At 40.4% G+C, this 24,254-nt stretch overlaps 1 protein-coding gene across 2 annotated transcripts; it reads right to left on the bottom strand.

Annotated features, from left to right (window-relative positions):
• Window positions 1-1,630: 1,630 nt before the first annotated feature.
• Window positions 1,631-23,599, bottom strand: DCP2 (decapping mRNA 2). 2 transcript variants are annotated; one of them, XM_075526479.1, is made up of 11 exons: window positions 23,456-23,599; window positions 15,218-15,369; window positions 13,626-13,753; window positions 13,115-13,213; window positions 9,568-9,720; window positions 7,785-7,897; window positions 7,570-7,677; window positions 6,680-6,803; window positions 6,009-6,116; window positions 4,232-4,283; window positions 1,631-3,533 (listed from the first exon to the last, which is right to left on the bottom strand). In XM_075526479.1, exons 1-11 carry the CDS (start codon window positions 23,506-23,508, stop codon window positions 3,367-3,369), a joined length of 1,257 nt encoding a protein of 418 aa, XP_075382594.1. In that variant the 5' UTR covers window positions 23,509-23,599; the 3' UTR covers window positions 1,631-3,366. The 2 variants fall into 2 exon arrangements, with proteins under 2 accessions (XP_075382594.1, XP_075382595.1); XM_075526480.1 differs by having other exon boundaries at window positions 1,631-3,530.
• Window positions 23,600-24,254: the final 655 nt, after the last annotated feature.

The following is a 24,254-nucleotide window of genomic DNA, read 5'->3' as shown; positions in this document are numbered from 1 at the left end:
AAGGAACTATTACATTTATAAAAGCCACAGGTAGGTAAAGGAAGAACACAGTAAGTATTGTTCTCAAATCACCGAATTAAATCAGGAACGTTAGAGCACAGCACAGAAGCCTGGAACAGTGACTAGCCCCAAAATTTTATTCAAAACTATTTATGCAAGTTTGGTCTAAAGAATTTACATTGTGTTAAAAAAATACTTTGATTGTGCAATAAATAAAAGCTACTTCCCCTCTTCTTCCCAGTACCACTGTTTCCAGACTTCAAACTATATAAGACACAGCTACTTTCAAAAGCATGCATGCACATTAAGAAGTTGAAGTTAATAGCATTTCAGCACAGAAAGTACATCATTCAGTTAGGCAGATCACTCTTCAGTCTGAGTTCAAAGTTTAGAGCATTCTGTGAAGGAGATATGCTAAAAATCTCACACTAAAGAAGGGAGTTTATGTAGTACTAGAAACTGCAAACTAGTACTAGATTCCCAGCACCCACACATTTGTAGTTTTTTTGTTGAATATTTTTTTATTCCACGAGTTCTTTAATTTCAAGAACACTGAATGACCATTCATATTCTGAATAACCCTTAACAGGCAAGCATTCTCAAATTGAGCACTGTTTGTTTTTCAAGTATCTTGAGATCAGCTCTCAAGTCTGACATGCAAACGGTTCTTGTTTCTCTGTGTCTAGCTCCCATAAAATAAAAACTCACAGAACTAAATTCTCTGTCTCACTTGTTATTTCTTCACTGTTTTACAGAAGATAATGTAAACTGTACTTCTAAACTTAGAAATATACTTAATTATAAAAGGATGGTGAAATAAGAACAGAAACAATAGTAAACAATTCAAAATGTTCACAGTGCAGGGCATGATGGAACCCATTAAGTTAGATCACATGCCACCACACTTACATTGTTTTAGAAACCTTACTGAGAAAGCAGAAAGCAATGCTACTACAAAAAACAGTACCCTTATACAAAGAAGTAAGTTATTGCATATTTATCACATTTATTTGCAACTCACATTAAGGCTAGATTTACTAAAATCATGACATATGTATAAGCCCCACTTTGGGTTGCTTGATGAAGCAAGCAATTCCTCTTAGACTGAACCAACCTTTCACTAAGAAGAAAAAAATGACCCAGTGAATATAGAGAGCACCTGGCATCTCCTATTCACAGGACACACTTGCTTAGTTCTGAAGAATTCCTCTGTCTGGGACATGACTTCCCAAACAGTTGACAGAAGCTCCAAGTTCACCGTTTCATCAACATCCCCCTTATTTCACAGAGCACTAGATGAAATATAACTGTAATTTTCTGAAAAGTCAACTTACTAATTAAAGATTTCCACAGCCTGATATTTAATCATGCCTTAGGAGAGTCTTGTTAACTCCAAAGGCAGTAGCAGCCTCAGGATATGAATACAAACTTCTGCCTCACCATGAGTAAAGGCACTTTTGCTGGGAAATCAACTACTTGCACTAAAGAAGTAACTAAAGAGTAGTTTTCACCTGAAGCTGAATAACATAACCTCCTCCAGCATTATCCCAGCTTCTCAATTACTATTCGTTGCCATTTACTGTTTTCAACAGCCTTTGGATACCTTTTTTTTTTTTTTAAAAAAAAAAAAAAACAAAGTGAGACAAAGCTAGATTGAGCTATTTCACAATTTGGTCTTGAAACACAAGGCCCTCAGGACTCTTGTCCTCCAGAAGGAGGAAATGCTGCAGTCTGTTTCTCCTGTTGACTGATACAGAAGTCCAGCGTTGCCATCACCAAGATTATTACAGCATTAGAGTTCCAAATCACCTGGTGCCAGGCAGGTAAATAAACCAGGAGATAGTTCTAAAGCTATTTCTGAGGAAAAGCACTAGGTAACAGATCAGGTAGGGTAGACGAAGTAGGGTAGTTGAAGGAAGACCAGGATTTTGGTTTTGGATGACACATGAGTTGCATAAAGACTCAGTGCATGAGCATACACTGTGATGAGACAAGGGCGTAGTTCATTCAACCTATGAAGTTACCAATTACTCACCTTTATTTTAGAGAAAAGTCCATTTTTAAATCTGGGACAACATGCTTGCTACCACAAGCTGCTGTGACAAATTATTTCAGTGCATTTCTCTCAACTGCAAAGCACATGTTCAAAACCCCTTAACTTGAATCGTGAAAATGATTTAACAGTTTGTAACCTCAACTCTTACTGTTTTTTGTGTCCCTCCTCCCCCCCCAATCTTTGATATTTTTACTAAGAAAGCATTGTAGCTGAAAATGACTGAGGCTATATCATTTAAATGCTAACTGCAAGTGCAATTCAATACTACTGGATATATACAGAGCATACACTACACAAGAGATCTGAGGACAACAGCATAGAATACAATACTAGACACCCTTAGAATAGTTATTGCAAGCCTGATTAAGCCATTTAGTGTCACACAATGACTTCTATTATCCATGCACCTGCCTTCCTCCTCAGCAAGATCTACAGAGGCTTATTTACATTCAGGATAAAGTCTACACAAGTAACCTCTCACAGACAAAGTTTAAGCTTTTCTTTTTTGAAAGCAGCTGCAACTGGGATAACACAAAATTTTGCAACTTCTTACCAAGCTGGCGACAGTGTGTAAGAGTTGAAGCTAGACACTTTGAATGGCTAAGTTCTACCCAGGTTGTGTATCCTTACTAAAGACAGAGGCAGTGTAGGTACAAGAAGTCAACATGCTATAGATTTGACTCCAAGTACTACTGATCGCCAGCCAACAGAAACTATAAGTGTGAAGGAGGGAAGGTATTTTGGGCAAGCAACCAGGACAGAGAAAGGGTGACAGGCCGAGACTGGGTTTGAAATGTGCAACTTGGTTTCAAAATCACTAGGGCAGAGGAGTCCTCTGAGAATCAGTTTCATTGCCACTGCCGTAATATTGCAATGTACTACACGATAATGACTAACAAGTCCAATAATTTACATCAAAGCAGTTAAAGTTTAGCAAGCTGGTATACTCCAACAGTTAAAAAAAAAAGTCAGTGACGTTCTACAAAACACACAGCAAGTTTAAAAAAAAAAAAAACCACAAAGAAAAAAGAATGCCCTCTAATGCACAGCTAGGAACAAGTGAACTGAACACTGGAAAGGTACTTTTGTGGACAAAGGCTATACTGCATTTAAAGTGCAACACTTGACTATGCCACTCCCATACTGCAAAGAGAACAAACCCTTCCAAACCACCACTCAGTCCCTGCATTGCATTTAAAAACAAACAAACAAAACAAAACAAAAAAACTCCTGAGAAAGAGTAAGGCTGGATAAGAAACCCCCTCAATTGCAACAGGCAAGTCTGATTTTTGTTCCTAGTAAGTTTGCTGTCAGAGGTCAAAACTTTTCATTATGGCATCATGGTCAAATTTGAAACTCAAGAAAGCTCTTGATGAGAAAGCAAATTTGTAATGGCCATTGCATGCCACAGAATGTCCCTCTACGTGTTCTGGCAGTGGGTCTTCACTGGAGCAACACATCTCATATGCTGCATCTGCTTAAAGAGAAAAAAAAACATGAAAAAAATTTAAACAGATAGTTATCAATAGGAGTATCAATAACAATACAAAGCCATACCTCAAATGTATATTCAATTAATATTTATGACAAAAATCTATATGTCTAGTCATAAACAGAAGAAGGCAGCCATATTTACAAGTCATCTAGAACAAATCTTAAGTCATGGCAATCTGGGGACACTTTCAATAGCCAGTTTTACCCAAAGGTGCTGTTTTGCAAATCATTTCTTAATAAGGAGGTAAGAAATATGGCCCTATTGTCTGTAACAAACTGTGTGCACTCTCCAGAGTAGTCCAATATCAACTGCAGCTTATTACTAGCAGGACAGAAAGCCATGAACCAACACTCAGTTACCAGCATTGTGTTGACTCAGATGCTATTTTCCTAAACCAGCTTTCAGTTACTTTTTACTCAGCCACCTGGTATAGTCTGACAGTCTTAGTAATTAAGGAGAAGAATTGCAAAACCAACATGAAGCAGCACATGAAGTTAACCAAAAGGAAAAAAAAAAACAAAACAAAAAAAAACACAAAAAACCCCTCAGACTGCCTTAGAAAAATATGGTTTTATAACATTTGGTAGGTTAGCACACAAGGAAAAACCCTCAGCCATCATTATTCAGGTGCCATTAGCCTGTAATGCATGTCAATGGATGAAAATTCAGACTGCACTTGCCTGTTTCAAAGTTATCTTGAAGTCTTCTTGGATTAAGCCTTTTTTCACATTTCTGGTTAAGAGAACGACCATACATTACACACTTCATAAAGAAACGGCATTCTATTTCTTAGGGCTACAGCTTAAGCATCAGCTAAAAGGCATGCTGGTTATATTTGCTTTGACACACCTCCTGATGGGTGAATTATTTTACTTATAACTCAGCATGAATTCTGTCATGTTACTTTATCTAGTAAGCATGCTTCAAGTCCACAAGTCTTTCAGAAGCATGCAACCTTTTAACAGTAAAAAAAACATTTTTAAAATGCAGGCTCTTAGGGAAAAATTGTGAGTGCTTTCTAAATATTTTAAGCTGGAAAGGTCTTGCATAATCAAAGTGGAATCAAAGTTGCACATGCATTAGCCTGTTCCAAAAAGCAAGAGGAAATGTATTTGCAAAGATGCTGCTACTGCCAATTAAATTAGGATGCGTTACAGACACAAACTCAGAACTCTCCAGGAAAGAGTTAAGTTTTAGCCCCAGGTATGCTGCTGCAAGTATACAAATACAGAGAAAAGTATGGCTCTTTGCACTCTGTGCAAATTAAGAGTTCCCTGGCCTCCAAATTGTATTAGAAAATTATCATTGGGACATGAAATATTTAAACTTCAAGAGACTGACAATCATGAAAATTCAAATGAAACACCACAGAAGTATTTAGCAAAGTCTGGGTATCTACAAAGTAACTGTGGAGTATTAACAGTTCCACTTGTTTCCATCAAGATCCTACAGATTCCCGTTACAGTTTTTTCTATACAGCCAAATTTCTGGGCAGTCAACTCTTTGACTTTTCATTCTTCTACTCTCAGACCCAAATGCAACTAACCATTTCTTGCTACAGTGAGGATTTTACAGGACAAGAGTTTATGGTTTCTGCACTTTTACATGAAAAACAGAGAGAAGGTAATAACCACAAGTCAGAATGCGAAGAATCTAGCTTACAGCCAGTAAACAAGAAAAACTAAAGCCTGGACAAGCCAGCTGAGCTGCATGGAGAACTGGAGCTCACTGCTGCACAAGAGCCAACAAAGTAGAACTGGAGAGCCATAAAAATGGGGGGGCTGGGGAGGGTATCAAAAGGCCATTATATTAAAAAAAGATAGAGATCTCAGTGAGCCTTCTCCCAGCCAGCAGAACTGTGGGGACAAAGACAATTAGTTACTGCAAGGAAAAGGTAACAAACCAAGAATGTCATGCTGGAATTTACAAACGGCTGTAGTTCTACTGTATGATTAAAAAATTATATGAGATTCTGGCATGCAAGTCAAGTCTGCATCTCAACATTTTTGCTAGAGAGAAGGGAAATAATAAGCATACGCATTACCACTTTGTATCCACTTGTTGCATAACAAAACTCCATGCTTACAATAATATATCACACATGAATAAATAAGACATGTACTACACTGACTTATTATGACACACTACAGTAGGCTATTACCTGACAGGAACCTAGAAAGCTGCAGGATTGTCTACAGAAACAGCTAACAAATTTTCAAGTGCTAAAATAAGACTTACTTCCAAAATGCAAACTTTGAAGTTTAGTATGCTTGTCTGTAGATGTATATGCATACAAGGTAAGAAATGTCATCTTTCTACAAATACATACCAAATATTCTGATCAAATATACTTTTGATAGATAATGCACTCTACTTTCTTTCAGCAGGACATTAGCCTGGACATTTGTTAAGCATTACTGGAACTTGTTAACGAGACAGCCACTGCATGTTTCTTACCAAGGTAAGGTTTTGCTTAACAGGTTGACTGTGGACTCCATTTGTTCGCTTCTTTTGGCTGCAAGTGTCTTGATACTGCTTTCTGCCATTGCTTCTCAAGCTCTGACTCTGCCATTAAGTCCAAAATGTAGTAAAGAGAAGAGTTTAAATGGCAGCATTGAACATCATTGCACTGACACTTCCTACTTACTAGTTAAAACTTTCCTCCAGATAACCTCAAAACATGTCAAAAGTATCTTTTGTAGACAGCACTTTCTGAAGCACACTGAAACTAACCAAACATACACTCAAGTCACAAGAAGTCATCAGCTGTTACTCACTCTCTCTTGCACTATTACAGACACTGTATTACGCAATAAATTCATTTCAGTGAGTTCCCATACACTGATGCATATATACTAGTGGTACCCAAAATATTTCAAAATGGTACATGGAGGACACCAAAATGGTGAGTAGCAATTGCTATCTATACCTGAAACAACACAGCTACCACCTGATACTCACCACCTCTAATGTCAGATAAATCTGAGAATTCCCAAGATTTTTTTTCCCTATGGTTTTTCTTTTTGCATACTATGGTGATAAAATTTTCGTTCCAGAGAGGAACCCTTATGAACAAAGACATCTGTTTTAAATAGCCCAGATACATGCTTGCCTAAGAAACAACCTACCTTTATTTTCAAAACTTCAGACATTTCAGGATGATTATATGGCTTCTGTGGCTGTTTTGGCTTCACCCACTGCTCTCCTGAAAAGCCATCTGTAAACACCTGCTGACTACAGCGAAGTTTGGATCTAGTACAGGAAAACAAACAGAGTCTACAACACAACTTCAAACCTATTGATAGCTGAAGAGCAATATGAAAGAATTTTCTGCTTTTTGAGAACAACCTGGAAGACAAGCTTAAGTAACCTAGTGTGGAAACTGTAATAATGCTCACTGCATTCACCCAACTTTGTTTTGCCTGCTGGTAAGAAACCTATGTTCTGCATAGACAGCAGGCTAGGTCCACATTAGCATTTGTCCTGTTGTTGTCAGTGTTTGTGCTGACCTGACTCATATTACTGCAGCATAGCCTTCACTTTGGGACTACAGGTTTTAAAGTTTGCTCTACTTCTTTTAGCTCAGCTGAATCAAAAGCCAGCAGAACTTGTTCCCCTACTGACCCCCACAGGTTTTATCTAGCTAGCTACTTCCGATAGTACTTTACAGTCCTACTTTAGAGAGTCCTAGTTTTCCACTGTGGAAGTGCCAAAAGCATTGAACTTGAAGCATTGAAAGTTATCTACTTGTTTTAGCTTCTGTTTTTTGGATTCCCATAGACAGGAATCAAGAAATTATCTCAGTTCTAACACATGTGAGAATTTACCAAAAAAAGTGTATCATGATATTAATTAACTTCTCATCCTATTTACAGTCCTATGAGATATCCCCACAATTTTTTTATTATTAACCCATTCTATTACTGTAATACGAATACTCAGAGAAAGGACAAGCATCTTTGTATCACCAATATTTTATAGAAGGGATATGAAGGTGTTAAACTGACCTGGTTCTTACCTAGCTTTTTCCAAGTTGGGCTTAGAGGGCGTGCTCCCTGTAGATGAAAATCCATTGTCGCTATCTGAGGACTCCCCATTCCTTCGGGAAATCCATTCCCTCAATGGCCTGTGAGCAAGGAGAAGTGCAACAATATCTACTTACTAAAACAAATCTAAAGAAATTAAAGTTGTCTGAAAGGCACTGGCCTAGCATTTGCCTCATCTCAGACATACCTGATGAAGGGAATTGCCATAAAAAATTTGTTAGGTGCCAAACCCAGCTTGGACTTCGGGGTCATGTCATTTCTGTGGCATGGTAATTTGTCAATGGAAAACCACTCAATATTCTACAAAAACAAGAAATAAAATCAAAATACCCACGACTGTAGCCTTACAGAACATTACAAATGTTTATCAACCACAATTTCCCTTAATTAAAAAATTACAGTGGAAGGCTTTAAGTAATGGACCACAACAAGGTTTTTCACAAAAGGTTAAGTAACAATGGGCTTGTTCTTCTGACTGCAACTACAGAGTAACAGATGGTACAGCACACACTCATTGCAAGATATGGCACCTAAAATATGAAAGGTATTATCCAGCAACTAAATTCTGAACAAGGGCTTCAAAAACCGACCAACCAAACCACTACACACTGAATGCCATAAATAAAGGTAGAAGCTTTAAATAACTTTCAAAGCCACTACTATTCTTGTTATTTTTATTTAAAATGCCATCAAAACTAGACCACCAATACTAGTTCAAAGATTATCAGAAAGAAGGGGATTTAGTTTGCAGAGTAAGTTTCAGGTTTTGTTATAAAGAAAAGCACAGCTAAAAGATAGGATTTGTGTTATATTTCATACATTATAGTTTCAATTATTAAAACTGTATACTTTGTAGAATGGGGAATGAAATCAGGAATTCTGAATATACACAGTGTAGAACGCACATGAGCTTTTCTATTGCAGAACTTAGCACCAAAACCCCAGGTCCAGGTAAGATATTATGGAAAGAAGTTACAAATTGAACAGGTTTTCAATATAGTTCTACAGGGAATACAAAAATGGCATGCCTGGTTGTATTAGATCAGATCAAGACGGTGCTTCAGCAGGGAGACAAAAATCTGTCATTGTAAGAACTCTTCATCAACCCCACGCAGACGGTCACTGCTGTACAAAGGGGGGTATTTACTGCACATTTTAAAACACCTCTAACTTCATCTTCTTTTACTTCATATTTTGAAGTAAATTTCCTCTAATGCAGGAAATTAAGAGACTCCTGTCTAGTCAACTATAAGTAACTTTTCCTATTTAGAAAGCCAGATGCCCTGTTCAGTGGCACCATCTGCATGAAAAATATGGGGATAGCTGTTTTAAACTGAATTGTAATACAAGAAAGATACTCAAACTTCAAAGATTATGGATATCAGGAACAAAGTTTCCAAGAAGTCTGCTACCTGACTCTTTGCTTCTTCCTTCCGCAATACCTTTTAAAAGCCTAATGGTACACAAACCATCCAAAATAGTTCCCGTTTTCTGTCTCTTTCCCAACCTCCTCCTCAAAATACAGTATTCTCTAAGTCTGGATGGTATTAGCCAGGAAAGAGAGAATACAATCCTTAGTTTCTCCTTCTGATATGTAGGCTTTTGTATACCACCAATTAATAATTACATCTTCAGAAGAATATATAGTTATATATGCAGCTGTAACTAGGAATAACATGGAATGATTAACACATACACCACCTAAGAGAAAAGAAGGAGAGAATTATAGTTTGACAGCATGCTCTAATGTTGTTTTCATGATGAACGGAGATGTCAGACAGATGGTCAAGAATCAGTCTTTGCAGTAGAGTCGCAAGAACTTGACAAGACCCTACAGTGCAGAGATGCCACTTGTACCTAGTATTTGAGTTATTCATCATGCTTGGTAGTTTCATTATTTTACAGACCATTAGCTTCAGAAGTCAGCTCCACAACAAGGTTCCTATAGATTCAAATAGGATAACACATACCCGAATTTCCCTTCTAGTTTTGGGGTTGAATTTTGTGTTCTTGGGAACTCCTGGAATGATGTACAGCCGTGCTAATTGATCATTAATTCGCAGCTCAATGTATTCTTCTTTGCAGATATAATCTTTTATGTCAAACCCAGTTTCTTCAAACACCTGAGAAGCATATGGATGAAATCAGTGTATGTATTCAGATTTATCCTTTCAGAACCTACCATCACAAGGGAAGGAATGACTATTTTTCAGATCTATCCATGAAAGCAGGCAACTGCTGGGAAAAACAAGCCTTTACACATAGCTATATGCTCAATAATAGAAAGAGTATCTAAGATCCTACATGCTTTACATTTCTCCAAGACAGACAGACCTGTAATAAAAGTTGAAACAACTCTATTACACCTTCATGTAGCAATTTATTAATATGGATGGGGAGTCTCTAGCTGTTCAATCCACGCTGCTGGATGCATGGAAATCTTATCCACAGCAAAAACTACTATTTGGGGAGTAAAGACATCTTCAAATAAATTCTAGCAAGGTTTACTTGCACCTCAATTTTTCTCTTTCAACAATCCTTCTACTTCATGAACCTTCTACCCCCAATACATATAATCATTTTTATGTTCATAACAAAACCCAGCAATAGGGTAGCAAAACTTTTACTACAAAATTCAAACTGCACATTCACACTGACAAACAAACTTAAAACTGCATTGTCAGCTACTCTAAAGAAAGAAAAAAAAAAAAAAAAGGAGTGTTATACCTGTTGGAGACTACTAGAAAGTCAATGATATTTTAAAGGAACATTTTCTTTGCATATTTTATGGTCTTGCAGTGAAGGATCATAGATTCACAGAATGGTTTGGGTTGTAAGGGACCTTCAAAGATCACCTCATCCAACCCCCCTGCCATAGGCAGGGACACCTTTCACTAGATCAGGTTGCTCAAAGCCTTACTTAGAAATATTTAACAACATTCTCAAATACACAAGGTTTACAATATAAAAAGATTCATGTCAAACACATCTAATAGCTTAAATCAGATCATGCCTCTAAGCTTGATAAGTAAATACTCATTTTTAGAAAATACCTAGTCCTCAAAATCTCCACAGGAAATACAAGTACTCAGAAAACATGCAGGATTGATACCACTGTCCAAAATATTTCTGCCCAGACAGTGAAACAGGCATATGAACAATCACTCATAGCACTGGATATTAACCCCAAGGCAATTGTGGCCCACTGCCAATAATCCAAAGGCCGAAGTCCTCAGTTAAATTTTTTAAAGACCAGATTTAGAATTAAAAGGAGGGACAGGATCTTCAGTAAAACCTCTTCTCAACCCCCATCTCCTGTGGCTACGTATAATGAAAAACAGAACCAAATGACTGCATATAAAATAATAATAGCAGGAAATACTCAAAATACATTATGCAAAATACCTATATATATATAGGTATCAGCAAAATGGTTATAAGTTCCATTTTTGAAAATGCAGAGGAAATTAAGCACAAATATGAAAAAAACCAGAAATGTTTAATACAAAGCAAATAATTGACCAGTTAGTCTTCAAATTAGCACATACAACCCCTCTTATATCAAAATAAAAAGCAAGCCATTTTCCCATCAAACTGCATTAAGAACAGCACAGTTTAGGGGGAAAAAACCAAACAACACTCCCCCCGCCAAACCCCACCACACACTGTCTCAATAAAGAGAAGATATGCTTTTCCTCCATACTTATTCTTACTACCAACACCCATGTTTTTCCTTCCTAAATGATCTTTCCAGATTATTTAAGTGAATTCATTGTAGAAACTCCTTTTACGAAGAGTATCATCCATTTCGTATGGTTTTGCCCTCATCAACTTCTGAAATACTACTGAACTGTGTAGGCACTGCCCAGTGAAGACCTCTTCAATTAGACCTTATACAGATGCAGTTTATGGTTTTAGACCTGTGCTGATTCCAGTAAAAGCAGTTAAAAGGTTTATGCACAAATATTACAGACATCCTGATTCCTTGACATATGTAAGCCCTGAAGAATTTGCCAGTTTATCCACAATGACAATCTACCTTGATGGAAAAAGATAATAGCAACAGTGTTGTTCACTAGTGTAATCTAAATCAATTCTCCAAAGTAAAAACACCATCAAAATATTTTTTCCCATTATAACTGTGCCCACTTTAATGCTTTTGCTAGCGTAACTTGAAGTAAAGAGGAAGGCATACTTCACGTCATTCCTCCCTGAAGCAGTTATGCCTAGTTTGTCCTGTCCACTGTGTTGTGGTCCGTATATTTTTATGGTCTCCTCTCCCTTCAGTTCAGTCCTTTAGACCAACCTTAAAAGCACCTGACTAGTAAAAGTTTAACTGAATAAGCTATTTATGCAGTAGGGGGGAAGAGACATGCATTGAATAATCAAGTTAACCTTATTAAGTCTCTGCTCATCCTTCCCCAGCCCTTGAGTTCTGCAATGACAGCCCACTGTATCTGTAGCTCAGGTGCTTCACTCTTTGGCAAGCATTTGATACTATACAAATAATGTTCTGCACTCAGAGATCAGTAACTGCTAACATGAAAGTATATTTCATGTGTGCCCATTGCATAATAGTGCAATGTTAAGATCTAACACCTTATTTTGCTTTTCCAAGTCCATATTACATATATGAGTGGTATGGAAAGCACCATCAGGGAATCAGAAATACAGAATTTTTCATTCATGCATCTTTGACAGGTATATTTAAAAAAAAAAAACCCACACACAAATTATTTCTCAGATACTGATTCAGTCCAACCATGAAGAAAACTAATGAATCTTGTTACTTTCCCTCATCTTAATTTTGCCCTCTCAAAAATTCTGGATGCATTATGTTATATGAACATGGAGTTTATACCAGTAACATTCTTTTACAGGCTATTTTTAATATGTAGCTTCACTACATATCTCGGTCTCCAGCAGCAAGAAATCCCACAGATTGTTTTATTTTTCAGATTTTACTTGTCATATACATTGATCCTTGTTCCTGCAACACTGAAAAATAGAAAGTAAAGTTCTTCACAATTTTTACATAATCTTCTACAACCTCCAACTCAATTCTTTAGCCTATTTACATAGCCCAGTGTACATAAGCTAAATTCCCATTCTTCTACCTTTTTACAGTTATGGTGGCCCTTGAAATTAATATTCCAAAAGCCACAAAGTACATAAGATTTCCCAAGCACCAAAAATAATACTTAAAAGTAAATTGATAGTTCAGCAGAGAACTTTAAAAATAGTATTCACATAACTTAGCAAGTTAGTGCAAAACAATTAAAAACATGAAACAGTGATTTTAAATTATATAACCACACCCTTGATTATCATCACTCTGGAACTCAGAAAAATACTAAAAGCTACAGCAGAAGACTCCTGCAAGAATAGACTATTTGTTTACCTGATTTCAATAAAGAGACACCCAAGTAAAATGTCTTTTCATCTAACACATATATCCTGCTCTCAGCAAAATTTCATTTCTTTAGCTTAAATTTAAGGGAATCAAATATAACTTACCTCTCTAGCAGCACAGTCATGAGGAGCCTCTTCTTTATTTACTTTCCCCTTTGGAAATCCCCAACCAGACTTTGCTAAATAGCCCTGAACCAAAAGAACCTGCAAAATACAAGGGAATGCAACTGTCAAACACCCACTATTCTAACCAATTTCTGTTAAATGTCTTCCCTTCACCGTCCCCTGCTTCTCCAAAAAGACACTTCAGCCTGGAGAAAGGAACCCATTAGGTTTTCTGTGTTCTAGCAAGAACTGTGAAATTTTTTATGGGATCATGCAACTCAGAAAAAAAAAAAAAAAAAACCAGAACTGAGTAGGAAAGCAAGCAGAAGCATGTTTACTGTCTCCCATATTATATTTCTGCACACACTCAACAGTGTAGAGTAACTCTCAGGTCTTTGTGAATCTGAAGCACTTCTTTTTTTCTCCAGACAAAAAATGTAAACAAAAAGATTACTTCTGCCAGCATATGCCATCCTTCACTCCAGCCCTTCACAACTATTTCCATACTTACATTTTCAAGTGTCTCATCGAGAATAATTGCACCATAAGTTGGCACTCCCATTTTGTATTCTTTCCACTCATCTAAAACCTTTTGTACATCTTCACCTTGAGGCAGTAAAAAAGGGCAGTGATTGAAGAGTACAGCGGCAGGTTAAGGAAGATAAACTTAAGCATCCAGTTTCAAATCACACACAGACATACAAAACATACCCACTCAATATTTACAATAACCATCTTCCCTACCCTAAGTGCTTTCAAGATACATTCTCTTGGAAGTAAAAAATATTATGAATAATCCATTACCAAACTGTAAAGGTCAGAAAGCATCACGTAATTTGGTAATTCTAATACAAGCCAATTAAAAAAAACAAACAAACAAACAAACCACACACAAGAAAAAAGATGGTGCAAGGCTGCTTGTTTGAAAGAAGGTCTCCCCTAATTTTGAAGAAAAAGTATCCACATAACAGTTATTTTGAATATGTATTATTCTTAAACACATTTTTTTCATTTTGAAGTGAGACAGACAGACAAAAACACAGTTTCATCTCCTGCTTGAAGTGGAGATAAATTTTTCCCACAAGCATTTGTTAGACTCTGGTACAAAATCTTTACTTAAGTATTTACTATGCAGACGTAATGAACAAATAGCATCTATTACATTGTATTTTTCCTGCACTGCCTACAATCACCAGACAAATTCTGTTGGTCTGAAAATACATTTATAATTTTAAAATACCTAAAATAAATAAAAAATAACTGCATAATATTAAGCAACAGAAATGTATCATATTTTTACAGTTTATTGTTAAAATTAAAGCTGTAGTGTTTCAAAGTAAATCTGTTATCAAACTAACAGAGAATTACGCTGTGTAGTGAAACCACAGATAATGGTACCACAAAGCATTTTGGATAGTGAAACCACAGATAATATTATCATGAAAGTTAGAAGAAATACTCCAATCCCACATCAAGAACATATGGGAAAAGGTTAAAACTAAAACACTTGCTGGATGAAAGTCACAAGGTTTTCTCCAGCAAGGACTAGGTAGTGTACATTCCAGCGGCCCTTGTAAGCAATGAAAAAAGCAGAGGCCAACCACACGAATTCAGTAAAAGTGCATCCTCTCCCCTTCCAACAGAACTGTTTCTAGGAGCAACTGTCAGTACTTCCAACAAGTACATACCACTGCCCATAGGGGAACACATATCACCTTCAGCTAAGTTAACATTTATGTCACTATTTACTTGGAAAGGCATTAAATTAAGAAGACAAAACACCATGAAGAGCTCTAACAGCTCATATTTTAAACTGACCTAGTCTGCCAAAGTGCAGCCATGAGGAAAAATCCTCAAAGATCAGAATTACCTGTTTTCCATAGCTCTTTAGCAGTCTGAGAAACATCTCTTTTGTGGATGCCACAAAATTATGGAAGCAATTAACAGATAAAATCACATACCTAGCAATATTAATTTTTAATCACTAACACACAAACAGACATTTTCCTGCTGCAAGTATGAAATTTTGTTAACAATATTCAGTTTGTACTTTATCCACTTTATCCACTAGACAGAAAACAATCACAGTAATAAAAAGGATATCAGCTTTAGCAAAGTCTCTTATCCCACACTGAGGTAATCCTGGTGTGTTTTGCATGTAGAAATCCAAGTAAAACCAATGGGCAAGTTCAATCTGAAAACACACTCTGATTGCATTGTCTCTCTCTTCACTTGGAATGTGCAAAATAAATCGGCTGCCAGGAAAGAAAGAAGAGTAAGATTAGCCAAATCTATCGATTTAAATAAATCTAACAACAAAAATGCATTGCAACAGTGGAATTCCCGATCCATTAGCACAGAGCAACAGACCACCAGATCTTCCTGGTGGCCTGGACAGCAAAAGGTTTTCACATCAAAGTAAAATACAACTTTTAAAGTCAAGAAGGAGAATGGATCATGATGTTCTTTCACAAAAGTCAATTCTAATAAACTAAGGAAATTAACTGTTGTGAAAACAGGGAGGGCAAGGACATCCTACGTAAATGGCTATATTATAAGAATGAAAGTATTTTTACAAGTCCAGTAAAGAACATCTGCAAACTCTGATAACAGATGTCAATGCATTTTTCTCTGGGCACAAGCTAAACACAACTATGTATTTTCACTTAAAACCACAGTAAACTATTATTTTATGTAGGTTTTAAAATTCAATATGAGCCTATTAATTTTCTCAGTCTGAAATAGAACATGGACAATTGGTTTATTTTTCAAGTCTACTTTATGCTTTAGCTCAGATACTGGCACACAAATATAGAGTCCCAGAGATGTAAGTGTAAGGAGCACTGTGTGATAGCTTATTTTACTTAAGCAGAAGAAGCTTTACTTATTTATTTATTTATTTGTAAGATCAACAGAATTTTCTTTTTAGAAATTTAAGGTCATCCACTCCATTGAACTTAACCTATTTGACAGAGATCTTTTACATTCAACTCCTGAGTACCACCAGCCAAATTCCAAAACCACATAATATCATTGCCAGAACCAGAAGGACTTAAGACATCTTTACATAAAATTTGACAAGTATGAATTGTTAAGGGATGTCAAAAGCGTTGCCTCTCCCAGCCACTCTGGCCAAGGACTGCCTCCTGCCTGGCCGTTGGAGCCCAGCGCGGTGCCCTGGGGTCTCTGCCCAGGCTGAGGGACACAGCTGCTGCCTTCCCTTTGGCAGGCTCAACCAGTAGCAAAGCCCAGCATGTGTCCCAGGGACACACACAGGATACTAACACAGCTAGTCACACAGGCTACCACTGACAAGGTGCTGCCTTCAACAGCACCTACATACAGGACTCACACAAAACACAAGCACAGAGAGCCAAGTCTCCTTCTCTTCTTCAGCTGGCAGAGGCAGAAAGTCTCTAGTGCAGGCACACACTTGACACTCTCCAGGTTCACAAGTACACGCACATTCACAGGCCCCCCAGGTACCAGCACGACTCGCTCTGTCCACCCAATACCCCTGCCCAAATCCCAGGCCCTCATACACATCACACAGGTCCCTTCCTTGCTGGCCAGTCCAGCTTGAAGTTTGCTAGTGAGTACACATGCACAACAGGTTTGGGGAAGAGAAGACAGTCACGCCCTCATCAGCCAGCACCAGGCGCATGGGCTGTGACCCACAGTCCTGCTCCAGCCATTGCCGACGCTCTGCCCCTCACTCACCTCACTCATGCAATTCCCCTGCAGTAGCTAGTTTTCAGGACACTCACCATTCCCACCCCAAAGCCTGGAAGCCGAGACCCCCACCCATACAAGTAGCTGGCACTGAGACATCCCCCCTCACTCCAGGAGCTGACACCCTGTCCACTCACACGCATAGCTCTCATCAGTAACTGGCACTTCATCCTTGCAGCACACACGTACACAGGGTAGACAGTGAGATTATGCAGCGAGAAAATTAAGAAAAGATTTAATAAGAAGATGTAAGAAGATAGGACAGACTGTGGCAATTGGGCAAAAGGCTCAGCCAGACAAGTGTACTGACAAGTGTAAAGCTGGGCTCAGTTTTACACACAACCAGCCCTCTTACACCCCTTTCTGCCTATGCCCGCTTTGTCCCCGCCCTGCTCCCCTTCCCCTGCCGCACCCCTCCCAGCCCTATGCGGGGGATCCCCCCTGGTTTACAGTCTTATCAGATGCAAAGGCCAGGCTGATCTTCCTGGAAGTGGTGCCTGTGGTTTCTTGATAGCCCATCAATTAGTGTGACTGGCAAGTTTGTTTCTTGTCATTGTCTCCACTTTTGTTTTCTTAGGTCTGTCTCTGTATATTTTTCGTTCTCATTTCCCCCTTAGTTTCCCAGGAGCAGGTCCCTGCTCAGATAAACTTGCTGGAATGAACATTCCCACATCGCCACACACCCTCATCAATCAGCGGCCAGGTTTGGTTCTCATCATTCCTCCCTCAGGTTTGTGTCCCTGTACGTTTTGTTTATGGCTTCCTCCTTTTCTTATTATCTTGTTTTCACATTGAAAAAGGTCCTTGACCAGATACCCTTAAAGAAGCAGACATTCTTCAGAATACCACGTCCCAACTGCTCCTTTCTTTTTGAAGGCTCTGTTACTGCTGAAAATAGCCCTTACATATAAAGCTGCTGTAGATTAAAGGTAAAAAAATAAAAGTCTATTTTATTTTACAGCTAGTTGATGATGTTTTCCTCCCCAGCACTGCAGCTGAACATAAATCTGAAGAGACAATATGTAGAAGTAGTACCAAAGAGGAGTGAGAACATGCCAGCATTAGGCTTAGAGTAATGAGAGCAAAACCAACTAGAACACTACTTTATCAATAAAAAAGTTAACTCCTAAGTTACTTAGAGTGACTGAAGTGCTAACAACAGGCATCTCTAGGTTTTACTAGGTGCAGGTGCCCAGGTGCTGGCAGCAAAGACACTGCAGGGTGGCCTCCCTTGAGAAGAAGTCAGGGCTTCCCTGTGCTGGACACGGCTGGACACAGACCCACCACAGGGCACAGCTGAAGCCAGCAGCCAAGACGGTGGCACCTCTAGGAAAGTGTATTTAAGAAAGGACAAAAATGCCAGACAGGCAGAGGAAGAGAGAAAAAGAGTGTGAAACAGCAGCGCAAACACCAAGGTCAGAGAAGGAGGGAGAGGAGGTGCTCTGTGGCAGAGCAGGTGTCCACATTGCAGCCTGTGGAGGATCCCATGCTGGAGCAGATGGGTATTTCCTGAAGGAACTTCAGCCCATAGGATTCACCTCATGCTGGAGCAGGGGCAAAGCATGAGGAGGAAGGAGCGGCAGAGACAAAGTGTTATGGACTGACCACAACCCCCATTCCCCATCCTCCTGTTCTGCTCTGGGAGGAGGTAGAGGAGTCAGGAATGAAGGGTGTGAAGTTGAACTTGGGAAAAATGGGGATGTAGGGGAAGGTGTTGTTTAAATTTTTTTGTCTTTGTTTCTCTCTCTCCAAATCTGTTTTAATTGGCAACAAACTAAATTAATTTTCTCTGAGTCAAGTCTGGTTTGCCCATGATGGTAACTGGTAAGCAACATTCCTGTCTCATCCTGAGCCACAAGCTTTTCCATCCTATTTTTCTCCCCCATCCTGTTGAAGAGGGGGAGTGAGTGGCTGGGTGGGCATCTGGCTGCTGGCCAAGATTAACCCACCACAGTCCTGAAGTCAAAAGATGGGGTAACAGCACTTGCTTACAGGAGAAAGAGAGCACCAAGGAGCCCCAAAACCTCCATATAGATTCTGTGCCTCCACTTGTTTATTCAGTAAAGAACAAGTTGGTGGCACAAGACAGCATGACAAAAAAATGACATGATACCTGTGACTTGTTATTTAACGGAATGGGTCAGAGCAGTCCTACTACTGAAGCTTAAACACACAATAACTCACCAGAACTAGAATAATTGTATCCTGGCATTGTGTGATTCTAAAACAGCCTAGGAACTCAATAAATGTTTGAAGACATTATGTACCTGGCTTCAGCTTTCAACTTGTTTTCACATGCTGGCAAGTAACATTTTACTCTCTGAATGAGAACGGAGGTGTAACATTTTACTCTCTGAATATGAATTCTAAGGGTAGAAGTCTCTTAATTTAGTTTACCATCAGGGAAAAACTGTGACAGCTTGGAAAAAAAGAGTTAAATGAAAGTGCATTAGATTAGTCATTTTAATCTTATTTTTATTATCCTGAGGAGAATGGTTTTGCAATGAAAGCATTTAACAATAATCACCACCACCATTATCACTTATACTCAATTCTCACACAGATCTCTACAGCTGAATATAAAAGCCTACTTGTTATTTTATATGGTTGGAAAAAATTGTGCGTTTTGGGTTTTTTTGGTTGGGTTTTGTTGTTGTTTTTCGGGTTTATGGGGGTTTTTTTAAGAGCTAGCTTATACTGATTCTCTAGTACAGGTTTCAGTGCTGTATAATTTCAGTATTAGATTCTGTGAGGTCAGCTATGAATGTTTGACTCTGAACATACCCATTACAGCAGGGGTAACTTTATATGTTGAGCTCCACAGGGCAAACAAAGCCCAGGGCCTGAGAGCCTTTCAGCCAATGTACTTGATTTAATAAAGCCAACATGCAAGACAATTTTTAGTAACATGCATTAAAAATTCTACATTTAAGCTTAGCTATAACCTATATGAAATTATTATATATTCTACTGCTCACAGCATGGAAAAACAGTAAGGTTAATATCAGACAGAACATTGACAAGTACACATTGAGCCTGCAGGGCTTGGTTGTTTTTTTTTCCCCCCCCTCCCACAGAAGAAATAGGTACACTAAGTTTCCCCTGTCCAATTAAAAACTTAATTTGATGCTGAATGCTACAGTTGCTACTAAACAGCCAAACTTTACCCTCAGCAAAATACATATCATACAAATACTGAAGGCAAAGCTTTGTAAAAAGTAACATCAAACCACAAATCTACTCTAAGAACATAATCCAGACACTCCTAGAAGTTCACATTATCTCAAAACTCAGTTGCTTTAAGTGCCTACAGACAATAAGAATTTGGAGTCTTAGCCCAACTAACTATACAATTGAACAGTATTTATCAATTTAAGATCAAAATTGATTACTACAAAAAGAAATCCAGGCATCCTGCACAGCACCTAAAAACTTGGAAGCTTTAACTCACAATTGCAAAAATAAAATAACTGATGTGGTAAAGGTTACGCAGCAGTACATCATGTTTTTTTAACATATGGGGCTCAACAAAAAGAAACAAACAAACAAACAAAAGAACCACCACACCCTCCCCTCAAGACATACAAAATTAAGATACCAGCTAAGGCACCTTTGTATGCCTTTGGAGCTAGCAACAGCTGTGAGAATTACCTGCAGGCATTAAAACAGCTGTAGCTGCCCCAACAGTGGAATTATTATTTAGACTAATTGGCTGAATTAGTTGCAACAGCTGCAAGTGATCTGAGGACCTACACATGAGCCTCTGAGTAGCCTCTCTGTGGAACCTCCCTGAGCCTCTGCCTAGACAGGAGCCCCTGTGAGGAATCTAAAGAAAGTGATTCAGCCTAAAGTAAAATTCCAAACACATTTTACTTCAGCAATGCATTATGGTGATGGAATTAGCACCAGCTCATGGTGGTCCTTCTGCCATAAGGAAATGTATCAAGCAGGTAAAATGGCAGTGAGAAGTATGAATGATTGCACCTCCTGTGTACACAAGCTGTTAACGACTAAGAGTTTTCAGCAGAGAATCCAGGCCTTTTGCTTCAGGACAAAGGAAAATACTCCTGTCCAAAGACAAAGTCTGACAGATGTTCTAGCACTCTCAAGATACAAATGAAACCAATAGTTCTGTTTTGTGGACATCTAAGCTTTAACTTAGATTTTGATTTTCAAATACACAAAAAAAATCCCACTAAACAAAAAATAAAAATATCAAACTACTGGGCAAGCTTGACTTGAAAGCAGATTTATTTCATTGTTTAGCTTAGTAAGAGTAATGTGAACGCTTGCCATCTCCTAAAAATTCACTAACAGTTACTTAGATCTGCAGCTCACACTGCTACAGTTCATACAAAAAGACACTAAAGAATTTGTATGGGTCCTGTAACTTTCCAAACCTCTTATACTGAAATTGTAATTATTTCAGTACTGAAGTTTTATTTGCTGACAGAATTTTAAAAAAGAAAAAGAAAGTATAGGTTGTGCTAGAAAATATTTTGAATCTTCTCAATAACTGAGTATGAAAAGCTGCTTGGCTCTTTCTACCAAAATTTCCACTAATATCATATATAGATTGAAGAATGTGGGAAGCAACAGATATTTTAATAACCCATTTATGGCCAACCACCTGAAGTGCAGCACCACTGATCTTCCACTTGTTTAATAGCTTATCTTCTCCCTCAAGCCAAGGCCTATCAGGCCCTGTCACTCCTCCAGTGCACACCAGAATCCTTTCTCCCTTTCCCTCAGGAAAGCCTGACTCCTCCGCTCCTTTCAGTTGTTCTGTCCATGTCCAAGCAAGGCCACGTATTTGAAGCAGGGCTGATCTGTTACCACCAATGAAAGTCAACAAAGTGAATCAGGAAAAGATGAAGAGCGAGACAGACAGTAACTACAAGCCCCTGACTTACCACTCTAAGGTTTGGGTTTTTTTGAATTAAAGCCACACAACTACATTCAACAATTATAAGACAAAACACCATTTCAAAGGTAGAAGATGACAGCAGCTCAGGGGAACACAATAAGACAGTGGGAGTGACCCTATAACAATGTAAGATCTGATTACTCATGTCCCCTTCTATCAGTCACTCCACAGGGGTGACATTAATAGGCTATTTCAGCTTGTAAGCATTGTGATTCCCCTCTGGATTTTCTGAAGAAGCCTTAAACCCCACTTCATATGTGAGCAGGCATCTAAAAGACAAGTCCCACCTCTCTGTAGGGAGCCCAAAGGAGACACGATAGAAAAATGAACATGCTTCACAGGCCAGACTTGGTGAATTTAAAATTTACTTGTGTCTTGCAAACTCTGACTCTTGCATTAGATACATGACAGAACGCTACTGAGCAGAGCAGTTCGCTTCCTGTAATATTCTCACTTATAGGCATTTTCACTCATTTGAAAGCAGTAATTCCAGTAAGTTGGACTATTCTTCGTCTCTAATAACCTTTTCCTCTTGTATATAAATACTTCAGAAGGGGTCCTTTCAAGGTGGTAAGACAGAAGGCTTATTTCATGTCAAATACCACATCCAGTTTGGGACACCAAATTCTGGGGATGATAGATTAATTAAAAAGTCCAAAGGGACACACCACAGATGATCAGAGGCTGAGATCATAAAGGGAAAAAGCACCTCCCCCCTTCCCGAGAAAACAGAATCCGTGTGTTATGAAAATTTAAATGTGTAGCCTTTAGTGTAAGAAAAGCTAACTATTTCACTGTGAAAGCACAGACAAGCAGGAGAGGACAGTTTCAGACTGAAGAGTATTCCTTTAGCTCTTCCTTTTCTGTCTCACTGGAACATTCTCTTCCAGCAGAGGTAAATCAGCAGAAGGGACTTCCTGCCACCCCTTCTAAATGAAACCAGACTTCTGAATGCTAAGTATCACATCAAGTCACCACTACACACATGACATCAACCTTATGTTTCTAACTCTTCTTTCACCCGCGCAAACACGCTGACACAGTTTCACCTTCCTCGGCCAAACAGCATGAGCTACTGAACACCGTAAGAAAAACCCACAAACCATGTTTCTGCCTTTTCTTCCACACCCGGCTTCTTCCCCGCCGGTGGTGTAGTCCTGCATCAGGTTCTGACGACGGTGCCACCAGCAGAGGAGAGCTAGCGGGCGCCCTTCCCGCCGCGCCAGGCCAGCTTCTATCGCCGGGGCGGCACTTTGGGCCACGAAGCCGCGAGGGGGGCGGGCGCAGCCCCACACAGGCACGGCGGGAGCCGCACCGAGCCCCTTCCTTCCGCTTACCGGCCGCTGCGGGACTACAGACACCGCCCCTTTCCCCACTCCGCCCTGCCGCCCCCGCCCCCCCAGAGTCCAGCCAGCCCACGGAGCGCTTCGAGCAGCCCCCAGCAGCCCGGGCCCCGCGCCACGCCGGCCCAACGGCCCGATCGCGCGCCTCGCACCGGGAGGGGGAGGGAGAGAGCAGGGCAGTGGGTCGGCGCCCACCCCGCCCCCAACAACGGACGGCCCTCGGCACCACAGGACAGGACAGGGCCGCCACCGCCGCCGCGCGGGGGAAGGGGGCGGCGCCGGCCGGCCGGGCCTCGCGGGCGTGAGGCGGGCCCGGGAACGCCCCCGCCCCGCGGCTACCTGCACAGGTCGTCCAAGACGCTGCTGGGGATCTCGGCCCGTTTAGTCTCCATGGTGAAACGCGGCTCATCCCGACGCGGCGAAGCCCGAACCACGGTACAGCGGCGGGGGCGGGACTCCCTGGCGCCCGCCCGGCGGGGAGTGGGGCGGGGAGGCGGCGGAGCGGCAGCTTCCTCCGCCAATCGCCTCGCGTCGGCTGCTCCGGGGTCCTCCCGCCTGGGGGCGCGGCCTGACGCGGCGAGCCAATCAGCTGGAGAGCTACTGAGGGAACGGGACCCTCAGGTGATCGCGGGAGGTAGCCAATGGGTGCTGCGGCCTGCCTGGGGCGTCATCGTCACGTGCGCGCGGCGAAGGCCGCCCGCCGGAGCGCCGAGGGGAGTCACGCCGCGTCACGACACGTCAGCCGCAGCGCCGACATCGCGGCTGCTGGCCGTAGCTGGTTACTGCCGGCCCGCGCAGGCCGCGGCCTCCAGCGGTGGCTGGCGGGAGAGCGGGTGCTGCCGCTGAGGCGAGGTACGCCGCGCCGCGGCTGCCCCCGGCGCTCGCCCTGCAGCTCCCGCCGCCCTCGGCCGCGCTGAGCGCCGCGCACACGCGGCCCGTTACACGGTTTTCCCTTCCTCGGCCAGTCCCGTAGTCGCGCGTGAGGTAGTCGGCTTCCTCTAGATCAGGCTTTGCTTCACGCTCCTCATCCACACGTTAACTTCGCTTCGGACGGGGGGCGGGGAAGCGTTTTGAAACTCACAGGAGAGGAGTACAAAGCCTCCAGCGCTGCATTGTCGTTACCATGTAGGCTTTGGGC

Source organism: Mycteria americana, chromosome Z (assembly GCF_035582795.1).
Source record: "Mycteria americana isolate JAX WOST 10 ecotype Jacksonville Zoo and Gardens chromosome Z, USCA_MyAme_1.0, whole genome shotgun sequence".
Taxonomy (NCBI): Eukaryota; Metazoa; Chordata; class Aves; order Ciconiiformes; family Ciconiidae; genus Mycteria; species Mycteria americana.
The sequence above is the reverse complement of the archived record's forward strand: the minus strand, read 5'-3'. Positions and strand labels throughout refer to the sequence as shown.

What these genes read in the sequence shown, in the direction of transcription:
- DCP2 (XM_075526479.1), bottom strand. Translation starts at nt 23,508, where the DNA reads ATGGAGACTAAACGGGCCGAGATCCCCAGCAGCGTCTTGGACGACCTG. An exon ending in AAGAGACTTTGCTAAAGCTG is followed by an intron (nt 13,754 to 15,217) that starts ATATCCTTTTTA and finishes CTGCCGCTGTAC; the next exon opens with TCTTCAATCACTGCCCTTTT. An exon ending in CTGAAGTTTTGAAAATAAAG is followed by an intron (nt 6,117 to 6,679) that starts GTAGGTTGTTTC and finishes ACTTAATGGCAG; the next exon opens with AGTCAGAGCTTGAGAAGCAA.